This window comes from Sus scrofa, chromosome 1 (genome assembly GCF_000003025.6).
Source record: "Sus scrofa isolate TJ Tabasco breed Duroc chromosome 1, Sscrofa11.1, whole genome shotgun sequence".
Classification (NCBI taxonomy): Eukaryota; Metazoa; Chordata; class Mammalia; order Artiodactyla; family Suidae; genus Sus; species Sus scrofa.
In genome coordinates, this window is record NC_010443.5 from 65,830,432 (window position 1) to 65,843,300 (window position 12,869).

Genomic DNA, 12,869 nt, shown 5'->3' on the forward strand with positions numbered 1-12,869 from the left:
CATTGTTAGGAAGTCATTTAACTGTTAGTCCTTTGAAAACAAAATTGCAGAAAGGGAACTAGAAGCTACCAATTGTGTCCTGTTCTGTTCCTGACATTTCAATATAAACAAGCTGTATTAACTCCAAATAGAAAGTGTCTTGCTCACTGATGGAATGTGGCCTTTATGCTTTCCCCTGTCCCCTCTAAGGCCTCATATTCACCATTCAAAATTTAGCAGGTTTCTTTTGATAAATTACTCAAAGTAATCCTGAGTACTAGATTACTGACTGAAACAGCTAGACCGCCTGGGTGGTATGGTTTTAGAAGTCTTCAAGCCAGGACTGTCTACAAAATATTCATTGGTGGACTTACAAAGGGGGAATCATTTTTAATGACAAGATTCGGAACTGGAAGAAAAGGAGAAAAGGATTAATATCCATGAATTCAAATAATTTCATTTCAAATACTGAACTTAGAACATGTTATCTCACTGGTTTACACAGCAGTGAAGATAAAATAGAATCATCCGTATGTGAGGCATGGACAAACGCAGAGTTGCCAAGAATATGAAGAATGGGAGTTTCAACTTTTAGAAAACTTTTCCTTCTTCAAGACCGTTTATGACATGGAGACAGATGCACATTTAGAAACTTGTAAAATGTATGTATAGATAGTAACATATAAATCTATGTGGGATTTTTTAAATTGTGCTGCTACATAATTAAAGATATTAATGGCTGTCCTTTTTTAAAGGTAAATGTTTATTGTGTCTCTCAGGAGAACTGGCAACTTGGAAATGCATTTTTCTTTGCTCCTTATAAATGCCTCCCCAAGCCTGCAGTTCTTGAGGCTTTGAGGAGGTTTTCTTTTAAGCAGCCAGCTGCCTCTTTGTGTGGATTGGCTGTTTAAAGCTGCAGCTCTGAAGTGGGAACCTCAGTTTTGACATTCTGTAGGCCCTAAGCAAAGAAGTTCCATTTAAACTTGGGGGAGCTCTCCATCAAATCAAACAGCTTTGGGGGACTAGCCAGAGAACAGAAAGCACTGGACTGAATGACTGGGACAAGGGAGGAGGAAAAGGAGGAGGAAGCAAGGAAGGAGGAGGAGAAAGACCAGGGATTCACAAACTCCTCCTCTAAAGTGGATACATAAAAAAAGGAAATCTCAGTAGGCAATTTTACCCAAGTTTAAACCAGCTGCCACCTCCTAAGGAAATTCCCTTTGTTTCCTGATTCTATTATGGTAGAACTATCTCAATACAAAATAAAGATCTATCAAATGAATATCATCTCATCTCTGTTTTAATAACTGTATTTTAATAACTGTCAGTTCAATGCATGGGAAAGATTATGGTGGGTTTTCTGCCAACTCCTGGTAAATAAAAATACAATAAAATATTTTTTACATGTGGTGTGAATGTATTTACTAGATAAACCAGTCAGTAATTTGGAATTCAAGTTAGAGTGCACGGAGCACTCAAGTGAAGACTTTGGAAGGCTTAGGGTCAAGGTCTCGGGCACTACCAAGAGTCGAGCCCAGCTCGCTCGCTCTTTTGGGAAATGTGATAACGTGGCGATGAATATCTGTCTTTTCGGTTTAGCTAGGATACGCTGAGTAGTTTCCTATCCACACAGTGAAGGAGGGAGTTAGACCAATTCTTCAGACCATGTCAGCATACCGACTGAGTAGAGTCCTTGCAGGGACCTAGAGGAAGGAGATGGGCTGGCGCGGTTGCCAAGATCTTCTCTCAAGGCGCCAGGAGCTCCTGTTCGAGGAAGGGGCCCAGGGGACCCCGCAGTCAGTCCCAGAGTCTGCGAGGCCCGCGTGAACCTCCTGCTCAGCCATTGTCCTAGCGAGTGATCGCCAGGAGCTGAGCTGGAGCGAGGGAGATTTCAAGACACCTTGTCAGTTCAAAGCATTTTAGGCTTGTTTGAAATCCTCTCCACGTCAACGTAAGCAGCCTCTGTATTTGAACAGCTGCTTTGAACAGTGAAAAGGAATGAGCTGAATCAAAACCTGGAGGTGTCTCCCGGAGACACCTTCAACGTGCTTTTATGAGGGTGGAGAAAAGCAGGCAGACGTGCGGACTCCGCTCCGCGGGGTCAACCGCAAAGGAACGGGTCCTCTCAGGCGGGGTTAGCCGCGACGGTGGGAGGGAAGGAAGGGAGGACAGAGAAGCCCCCATCAGGAGGTAAAATCTTAGAGAGCCCACGTTCCGGGAGCCCCGAGGAGGGAAGGCGAGGGAAGACAGGAAGCAGAGGCTACTCAGGACCGGGCGTTCGCGCCAACCGGGCCTCCCGCGACCAGCAGGGAGGAGGGGGCGGTGCGGGGGGAGGTGGTACCCAGAGCGGCTGTGCGCGCCCAGCCCAGCCCGCCCGGCGATTGGCCGGGCTCCGGGGTGGGGGTGGTGTGCAGAGGCTGAGGCCCAGGGGAAGGGCATTGCTTTGTGTACTCCCGGGGATTTATTGGATGTATTAATCCGGTAGAACTACCCGGCTTACCCTGTTGGGAAGGTTTCGGCTCCGTCGCTCTCCAGCAAAATAAGGCGGGGGTGGGGGTGGCGCGGAGACCCGGGACGTCAGCGTGGGATGTATCTCTGAGCAGTAATCGCCAGTGAAGTCCCATTGCAGACAGGAAGTTTGGATATACACGTGCAGCCTATTCTTCCCCCCACCCCACGCACACTCCAGTGTCCTAAACCCGAGATTGAGGAGACGGATGTAGAAGGAGAGAAGGGTACAGGATACTTTTAAACTGACGCCGAGTTTGGCTGCCCCTGTTCCCTTATAGATTGAAAACCTTTTTCTTCCCTCGAGTGTATCACCCCACGGGCTGCAAAGGGCCTTGTCCCTCGAGAAATGAGAAATTAAATCCGGAGAAAAGCAGACACCTGCCCCGGAAGGCGGAGGGGGGGTGGTGAGCTGTTCAGCATCCGGACTCAGCCTTTCCCTGCGGTTGGACCCCTCCATCTGTGGGAGCCCGGAGTTCTCTCAGCCGGGAGGCGGGGGAAGAGAGCAGCGCTCGGGGAGGCGGGCGGGGGTGGGATGGGGTGGAAAGCAGGCGGTGAAATGTGGAGCGGCGGGCCGGGCCGAGATGCGTCTGGCAAACGTCCTGGGAGCTCCCAAAGCCGCGGGAGAGCAGAGCGCCCAGCGCTGGGGACTCGGAGCTGCTGCCGAGGGAGGCGGTCCTGCCCTCCGCCCAGCCCCTTCGCTACTAGTCAAGCAGCCACCAGCTCCAGCCGCCGAGTCTGCGCGATTCAAGGCTCGGACTTTTAAATTTTTTCCTAGCGGGGCAAAGTTACGGGATTCCTAGCAGCCCTCAAGCGCTCGGCCTTGAATGGCTCCGCGCTTGCGCGGGAACCCAGCGCCACAAGGTGTGTGTCCTCGCCTCGCCGCGCGGGTGCGCGCGTGGGGGTTGCTGATCCGTCCTGTTGGCGGCCTGTGGACTCGCCCCTCCCCTAACCATTTCTCTCCCACACACGCTCATAAACACAGGGCACGTGGAAATTCTCAGCCAAAGCGCCTTGCCCAGGCGGGCGCTCAACGTGGTGATTTATAAACAATTCAGCCACTCCCCAAAGACCTCCGCTCCTCGTTAGTCATGATGAATTCTCTGGCCCGCTCTACTTTGCTGTCTAGATTAAGATGCTCGGAGGCCCCAAAGTGTTCCCCTCGCGCGTTGATTTGGCTTCCCTAACAAACACAGGACCGCCGGCCGCGCCAGTGCTAGGGCTGCAACGCGCGGGGCCAAGAGTGAGAAGTGGAGACGGAATTCATATTTCCTGTGTTTTGTTTTGTGGGTTTTTTTCCCCCTTCCCGGCTGCAACTTTTGATTCTCTTCGCAGTATCCGCGCAGTACACTTGGGTCTGCGTGGTGGCCCCGCTGCTCCAGCACAGGCCTGCGCCTGGTTCTCTGCTACCCGGATAGCAGGCTCCGAAGCCCGCAGCAGGTACTTGCTTTCGGGCGGTTAGGGAACTGATGGCGCAAGGCGCTGGCGCTGGGGAGAGCTGTGCAGCCAGTGCAAGGTCCCAAAGTTTCGCTCTGGAGTTCACGGCTGAAGGCTAACTAGGGAGCTTGCCAGGACGCTCCTGGGAGCTGAGCTAAACCCGCTGGCGTCCGCGGAAGTTTAGGATTAGGAAGGTTCTCCTAGAACAGCCCATTTTCCTTCACACACTCTCCCTCTTTTTCGAAGCAGCTAACGGAAAAGTTGCATCCAAAAGCTCCAGGAGCATGGGGAAGAGCTCATGCAGCCCACGCGGATCGACTTCCCAGAGTCGCCTTTGGTGCCTCCCCGCACCCTTCACCTGCACTCTTGTCGCCTCGCACAAGAGAAGGTCTACCCGCGTCGGCTCCCAGTTTTCTAAACCAAAAACTGCGCGCGCCCCAGTTTGTGATTGTATCAGAGACTTTTAGAGTTTTGTTTTGTTTTCTGTCCAGACCGCTGCGCTGTCAGAGCAGGCAACTCCGCACCTTAACAGGCATCTCTTACAAGCCGAGGCGCGCGGGCTGAGCCTACCTCTCCTGGGGTCCTCTCGCCTAGGGGCTGGAAGACAATCGGGCCTGGAACGTAAAAGGAAGAGATCCGGCGCAAGCAGCAGGGTGGAGGGAAAGAAGAGGACTTTTATTGGGGCAAATGTGTCCGCACACCCTGGAGCAAGAAGTACATAGGCATCGAAATTCTGTGGGGGAAAGGAGACTTCAACAGAGGTACTAGTCTGACTTCTGGCTCTAGGTAAAAGAGACGTTGGTTGGGGTGTGTGTGTGTGGGTGTGTGTGTCCCAAGGTGAATAAAAATCGGACTCCTCCTGGCTCCTTGGGACTCAGCCATTCTCTTCCTCCTTCTTTAACGCCCTTTTGGGAGAAGGTGGACCACCCCCCCCCCACACACACACACACACGCCGCCACCCAAGTCTTGCAAGTGGCCGTGGTCGGTAGATGGCCAGGACGCACCCCCTCCTCCTTTCCGACCGCCCGGCGCGTCTGCTTGGGAGACAGATGGGGGGCGGGCCCATCTGAGAGGGGCGGAGGAGGCCGGGGGTGGAGGAGAAGGGGAGGTGAGAACTCTGAGAATCTGAATTGGGTGGAGAGGGGGGACCGGAGGAGGGCTAAGAGGACTCCGCGCCCGGGGGAGAGGAGGAGGGGGCAGCTCTGCACCAATCAGTGGCGCCGGCCTGGGAGGTTGCTAGCGGTATCCACGTAAATCAAAGGGCGCGGAGCCAATGGGAGGGGGTGGAGGGGGCGGGGCCCAGGCGCGTGCCGCTGCAAGCCGGCGCTGCCAAGAGAGCGGGAGAGAGCTGGAGAGAGCAGGGAGAGGGGGGAGAGCGGAGCTAGTCAGAGAGTGAGCGAGAGCAAGGAGGGAGAGGAGGAGAAAGAGAGCGAGGGCTGGCTGGCGGGCGGGAGGCGGCGGCGGCTGTAATAGCAGGAGCAGCAACAGAAGGCGTCGGAGCCGGCGTCGGAGCTGCCCGCTGGGGGAGAGAGAGAGGAAAGAGACAGAGAGCGAGCTAGGAGAGGAGCCCGAGGCGAAAAAGTAACTGTCAAATGCGCGGCTCCTTTAACCGGAGCGCTCAGTCCGGCTCCGAGAGTCATGGCGACCGCAGCGTCTAACCACTACAGCCTGCTCACCTCCAGCGCCTCCATCGTGCACGCTGAGCCGCCCGGCGGCATGCAGCAGGGTGCGGGGGGCTACCGCGAGGCGCAGAGCCTGGTGCAGGGCGACTACGCCGCGCTGCAGAGCAACGGGCACCCGCTCAGCCACGCTCACCAGTGGATCACCGCGCTGTCCCACGGCGGCGGCGGTGGGGGCGGTGGCGGCGGCGGCGGGGGCGGGGGTGGTGGCGGGGGCGGCGGCGACAGCTCCCCGTGGTCCACCAGCCCCTTGGGCCAGCCGGACATCAAGCCCTCCGTGGTGGTGCAGCAGGGCGGCCGCGGCGACGAGCTGCACGGGCCAGGCGCCCTGCAGCAGCAGCACCAGCAGCAGCAACAGCAGCAACAACAGCAGCAGCAGCAGCAACAGCAGCAGCAGCAGCAGCGGCCGCCGCATCTGGTGCACCACGCCGCCAACCACCACCCGGGGCCCGGGGCATGGCGGAGCGCGGCGGCTGCGGCGCACCTCCCGCCCTCCATGGGAGCGTCCAACGGCGGCTTGCTCTACTCGCAGCCCAGCTTCACCGTGAACGGTATGCTGGGTGCCGGCGGGCAACCGGCGGGGCTGCACCACCACGGCCTGCGGGACGCGCACGACGAGCCTCACCACACCGACCACCACCCGCACCCGCACTCACACCCGCACCAGCAGCCACCGCCCCCGCCGCCCCCTCAGGGCCCGCCCGGGCACCCCGGCGCACACCACGACCCGCACTCGGATGAGGACACGCCGACCTCGGATGACCTGGAGCAGTTCGCCAAGCAGTTCAAGCAGCGGCGGATCAAACTGGGATTTACCCAAGCGGACGTGGGGCTGGCGCTGGGCACCCTGTATGGCAACGTGTTCTCGCAGACCACCATCTGCAGGTTTGAGGCCCTGCAGCTGAGCTTCAAAAACATGTGCAAGCTGAAGCCTTTGTTGAACAAGTGGTTGGAGGAGGCGGACTCGTCCTCGGGCAGCCCCACGAGCATAGACAAGATCGCAGCGCAGGGGCGCAAGAGGAAAAAGCGGACCTCCATCGAGGTGAGCGTCAAGGGGGCTCTGGAGAGCCATTTCCTCAAATGCCCCAAGCCCTCGGCCCAGGAGATCACCTCCCTCGCGGACAGCTTACAGCTGGAGAAGGAGGTGGTGAGAGTTTGGTTTTGTAACAGGAGACAGAAAGAGAAAAGGATGACCCCTCCCGGAGGGACTTTGCCGGGCGCCGAGGATGTATACGGGGGGAGTAGGGACACGCCACCACACCACGGGGTGCAGACACCCGTCCAGTGAACTCGAGCGGGGGGAGGGGCAGAGCGCGGGGCTCCCCTCCCCTTCGGTCCAGGGCCCTTTCCCGGCCCTCTTTTTCCCTCTCTAACTTCTGATTGTTCTTTTATTTTTAATTATTATTTCCCCGTCCCTTAAAGAGAAAAAAAAAATAAGGAAAACAACTAAGGCACTGGACTATCCTTTGAACGGTAGCAGGTGTAATGATGTGTTTTGACCTTTACAGGCTAGTACCCAGGCAATGGAGTGGAGTGTCTCATAGAGGAGAATGAGAGAGTGAGAATGAGTGAGAGAAAGAGAGTGAGAGAGAGAAGGAGAGAGAAAGTTAAATACTGAGTTAAATACCTGGCAAAACTAAATAAATTACCAAAAAGAAAAAAAAATTCCACCAAACCATGATAAACACAAAACACAGCTCCTGATGCTTGGAGTTGGCACATGCTGCTGTGTTTATTTAATGTGGATCCCCAGCAGGAAGGAGGGAGAAATACACACGTTCTTTGATGTAGGCAACATTTAACCACATAAATTTGCACTGCAAGAAAATTGAAGTTTACATGAACAAATTGATGAACATGTTTTTCTTTCTCCCACCGTTAATTTTGAAATTGTCGGGTTTGGGTTAGTTGGGTTTGATTTGGTTCATCAGAGAGAGTTGAAGCCAGCTCCTGTCCACTTACCATGTCCAATATTTTTGTGCTGCCCCTCTTTCTTCTTATGGCTTGTGAACTTTCCAAATTCCACCCCTCCCCTTACATTAGTATAACATTTATTTGCACCCTTTACCAAAGCAAACCAATTGGCTTCATACAAAATAAATAATTCCCTGCATTCAGGAAATGTGCATGGTCTACCCGCTTTATCCAAGGCAAGAATCCTGTTTGGAATTAAAAAAAAAAAAAAAAAAAAAAAAAAGGAAAGTGAAGCAGTGGTTTTTGTTACCAGCCACAAAGTAAACTTCATTTTCAGGCAGTGTTTCTGAGGGAGGTTGTGAAGAGGAGAAACAGAGAAATCGATAGTGAGTGACTGATTGCTTCATTTTATCAGGCGGGCCCATTGTGAAAGAGCTCAGAGGAAATGTGGAGGTTAAATATATTTCCAGAGTTGTCCAACATAAGGAAAGTGGCACTTTGAAGAGAAGTAGGGAAATATATATCTTCGGACACCCCTGTACAGTTCTTTGCCTTCAGTTTTAATAAATTAATTATGAGGAATTATTTGTGCTGACAACAGCAGCTAAACTTTGTTCCTCTAAGAGCTTTTTAAAAAAACATAAAGAAAATAATCTGGGAATTTGATGGTGTATGCATAGACTGCAATTCTTAGCACACAAATATCCACACGCACATAGAACATCTCCACTCTAGGCTGACTTTGTCTTCACTAGCTTATTTGTTTATCAAACATATTTAAGGTCTCACACCCTCCTCTGTAATTTATTACAGAAAATACCAGTTTGATGGTGGACAGCTTTTTTACCCCTCTTTCACTAAGGAAGCCAAATCGAGTAGGGGGAAAAAAAGTTATTTTCAGCCCTTCCTTTTCTCCCTTTGTTAACAGTTTTAAGTGCGTTTTGACCTTATCTTGATGGAAAATGGTTAACTCCATAACAAAAGACTCTACTGGGGAGTGTAGGTGAAAAAACAAAAAAACAAAACAAAAAAAAAAAACCTTGTAACTGTATTGAAAATAAATTCCATTAAGCTGTGATCAGTTAAAATATTAAATAATAATCAGCACAAAGGGCGCTAAAAGGGAAAACACTTTTTAGTAATTTTTAAAGTTTGGGGCTTTTTTCTCTGGTTAGGTATTAGATTTTGATTTAAAAAAAATGAAATTCTCACTACCAGAAAATTATGGTTCAGCATCGTATTAGCATTGCAATCAGTAGTTAAGGTTTTAGGAAATATGCTTTATATTGTCTTTTCAAACACTTGTGATTGTTTCATTTTCAATGTTTTTGCAAGATAAATGATGGCTTATAATGGGCATATTTATTTGCCTGTATTTCATTTCCCCCAATGAATGTCACAAGGAGATGGGCAAGGAGCCCCTTCGGGGTGCATCACACCGCCGGTTTCTGAGGTGTGGGAACTGGCCTTTAGTGAAGCAATCCAGGCATATAGCCAATGGTAAAGGGAGGAAATGAATTTTCAGATTCTTATTACCAAGTGGGTAAGGTCAGGAGCTAGAGTTCAGGGGATGTGTCTATAGCACCTCTAACTCTTTTAGGTTTACTAAGATGAAAGTTACCACTGAACCTTACCACTATGTATATATGTTTAATATCTGTCTTTTGAAATGCAGAAATAGTTTAAATGTTTCTTTGTCTATTTTCCTTTTTTTTTAATGCTACCCAGGGAAATATTTTCATATCATTTTTAAGTGGCCTGCCTCAATGTATATTTATTTCTTTTAAAGCAAAAAGGTTCTGAAAACTGTTTTTCTGTAGCTTTAAATGAGTAGGTGAGCAAAATCTATATGGGATGTAATTTTTTTTTTGTTCAGTCTCTTTAAAATACTTTGTTTTGGTACATTTGGTTGTGCTTGTGGGGAAAATAAAAACGCAGAGATCCTTATATATTTATGTTAAAGTAATATTTTATTATCTACATAAAACAGAAATGCACAATACCTTCATAGTTTGTTCTAATTATTGAAATATCTTTATTTTATTTTAAAAATAGTGCCAAGTTTTAAGGGGGGAAAAATCCTAGACCTTATACTGACTGAATTGAGTTGTGTGTAAAATACTCCCCTTCCTTTATACTTCATAAAGTTTTGGAATAAATTTTATGCCTATACTGCCAGGCTTCATGTTTATAACTTTCAGGGGCTTTTTTTGGTTTTTGTTATTTATGTTGTTGTTAAAAAGAGACTACTCTTCTGATTCACTTTTCTTTGCAAAAACTATCAGTCCCAAACCTTGCAGTCACTATGCCTGTAGCATTAAATTGAAATGGTCATTGGGTTTGAGCTTCAATTTGTTTGCCATTTCATGGTCTGACAAAGCGATGTTTGTCCCCTGAAATATCTGCAGTGTTCCCTGCATCTTCTCTCCAGGTTAGCTTTACCTTGTCTGATTGTGCTTTTTTTGGAGAACATCCATAAAACTAGGGGACTCTAATCTTTACCCATATGTCCTTGCATCATTTGGGACCTACAGAAGAGCAAGGTTTGTTAAGAGGATTATTCTTTTTTAATAATTAACAAATATCTTTCAGCAAAGAATAATTCTGACAATATGCACTATGTGTGTTTGCCAAGTGGTTAGAAGTAGTTCCCATATATTATTCCTGTTAGGCTTACAGAAAAAGATGGATTTTGCAGTAGTTTATACAAGAGTGTCTATTTCTCATGAGGCAAGCAGACAGAATCTGAAACAAGAAATGAAAAAAAAAAGAAAACGTATGGGAGAGACCCCAACTGGGGTGCTAATAAGAAATTGTTTCAGATAGTCTTGGAACATTATACTTATCAGATAAGTTTTAAGGTTAGTGAGACATACAAGCAGTGTTGAGTTAGTTTACAAGTTTGCTGATGTATTTAAAGTCCTCTTTGGAACAGTGGTTTAAGTCTAAATGTCCATTTTGAAAGGTAGTTTCTGGGCTTATTACATCTGATCATCTATTCTAACTCCTAGTCAATATTACACAGGTCTCAAACAGATTCAGCCAAATGATCTTATCAATAGTCTGAACGAGAAGTGACAGAAAGAAGGAGTGTTTTGTGACCGCAGACATGCTGATGGGTAAAATGTTTAAACTGGCTATAGATTTGAGTTCTGGGTCAATATCCCCCTCCATTGTAGGCCAAAAACAAGCAGCATCTGCCCTCTGCAGGGCATTTGAGTGGACCTTGAGAAGGCGTTTTTGTTCTTAGCCACAGGGGCTACTGACTGGAAACCATCCCGTGTTAAACAGACACACCATGATTTTGACCCACGCTGGCTGGTCAGAGCCTAGAGCTACCCTTGTACTTCTGATATGGGTTTGGGGGAGTGTATCAAATGCTAAGATGAAAAACTCCCTCACTGCCCCTGGGAGAAATTTGTGGGGTATATGTCAGCATCCCTAAAATGCTGACTAGCCACAGCAACACACCCTTTCATTTCCCTAAAGACAATAATGCAGAATATGGCTCTCCTGAAAGAGCTCCTGTGTTTCCTCAAAATATGTCACTTTTAAAATTGATGGTGTAAGATGGGGAAGAAATGATCACGTGGGAGAGTTATGAGGTCAGATGGAGGGAATGGCCATAAATAATATTATGCTTGGCACTTCGAAACATTCTCGGTTCCCACGAAGTTACCTCCTTTATACTTCAGATGCAAACAACAAAAGCACTCTTCTTCCCCTCCCGCTCCTACTAGTGGGAGCCACGGCACTGGTTGGCAATATCTTCTGGTGAAATGGCTTTAATAAAGGCACTCATCTTTCTATCTTCTTATTTCTCCAAAAGCAAACGAATAAAGAGATGCAACAGCAACAATGGGGGGAAAAAATGGCCTGTGAGTGCATTGGTACCTGTGCATGTGTGTCTGTATGCTGCATTCATTTGCCTTTCATTTGCCTTACTGTGGAAGTGGCTTGGATAGTGCTGGGCTGCAGGGTGAGAGAAATGATTTTTTTTTTTTTAACCACTGGTCTCTGTTATTTGTCTTTGTTGATTTTTCAATCAGTTTATAGAACTCTGTTCTAGATTCTATTGAATTCCTAGACAAGCTAAAGAATGAGGTAAAGAACGGAACTTGTGCAGAAAAAGGAAGAAGGATGATGAAGTGAGGGTCAAAGGTAAAAGCGTTTCTTTGGGTCTGCTTGTGTATTTCAGTGAGGCAAAAGGGACCGTGTTTATTTAAAAGAAAAGAAAAAGATGCATCTTTAAGTACTGTGAATGAATCTTGACAATATGATTAAATGGGATGTACAGCTAAATTTTATATAAATGTTTTCCCTCTTCAGGAAACTACTTTTCAGTGTTCTCTTAACAGGGGGCAGATGGTTGTATGAGAAAACCAGGGCCTCTGGTACCCATTCCTATCACTTGATTCAATACAGAAACTAATGCAAAAGTGGCAGGATCTTGTCACTTAGCTAAGCAAATCATGGAATAAACTCGCTGATCTTGTAGAACTTGGGCCAAAGTTGTTGCAATGTCCCTTATGTAGACCTGGGTACAGAAGTGCCAGAGAATGGCCTTTTAGTTTTTTTTTTTAAAGCTTTGCTTAGTTATGGAGATAAAGAAAAATAAGACTATTTTTACATTATTCTTCTGTCTGGTGGGAAGCTAGGAAATTTGTTTCCTCTTTTTTAAAAAAAAAAAGAAAAGAAAAAAGTTAACTTTATCATGTAGTACTTTCCCCTTACCCTAGTAACAATTCTGCTTGGCTTAGCTAATAGAGGTTTTAGAAACAATATCATATTCCATCAAAACACCTCCGGCCTCTATTGTTCCTAGAATTCTGGCTGTTGATAATTAAGATGTATTTCCTTTTTTTAAAATGTCTGAAATGTTATTTAATACACCAGTAAAAGTGCATCTATATCTTAAAGTTCATTTCTTCCACGTCTTTCTGAGTTTTTATAGCTCTTTGTCTGGGAAGGGGGTGGGGGGACTTCCATATGCGGTTCTCCGGTGAAAAGGCTGGGCTCTGGAGTGGTCCGTAGCTGGCGGCAAACGGCTCTCTGCTCTCAGAACGGGGAGCTGTCATCTAGAAAAAAGAAAATAAATGCCCCACAAAGACTCACTTGTCACTAATTTTAGAAAGACAGGGGAGCACGAGGACCCCATCTGAGCAATATGGAGGGGATTCAGATTGTTATAAATTGTGTACGATTAATTCTGCAGAGCGACAGGGGTAGGAAACCTCGCTATGGAGTAAATTTGAATCTGCATCCATTTTGAATTGGGACATATATTTTTCTTCCCACCAGTATTTCCTCCGGGTTTGGTGTTTAAATTAAGGGCGGGGGGGAGCCACACA

The 12,869-nt window shown here is 47.9% G+C and overlaps 1 protein-coding gene across 1 annotated transcript; it reads left to right on the plus strand.

Annotated features, from left to right (window-relative positions):
- Window positions 4,944–12,441, plus strand: POU3F2 (POU class 3 homeobox 2). The gene has a single exon (XM_001926241.6). The coding sequence runs from the start codon at window positions 5,564–5,566 to the stop codon at window positions 6,890–6,892; it is 1,329 nt and encodes a 442-aa protein (XP_001926276.1). The 5' UTR covers window positions 4,944–5,563; the 3' UTR covers window positions 6,893–12,441.

Coding starts and splice junctions, on each gene's coding strand:
- POU3F2 (XM_001926241.6), top strand. CDS start 5,564: ATGGCGACCGCAGCGTCTAACCACTACAGCCTGCTCACCTCCAGCGCC.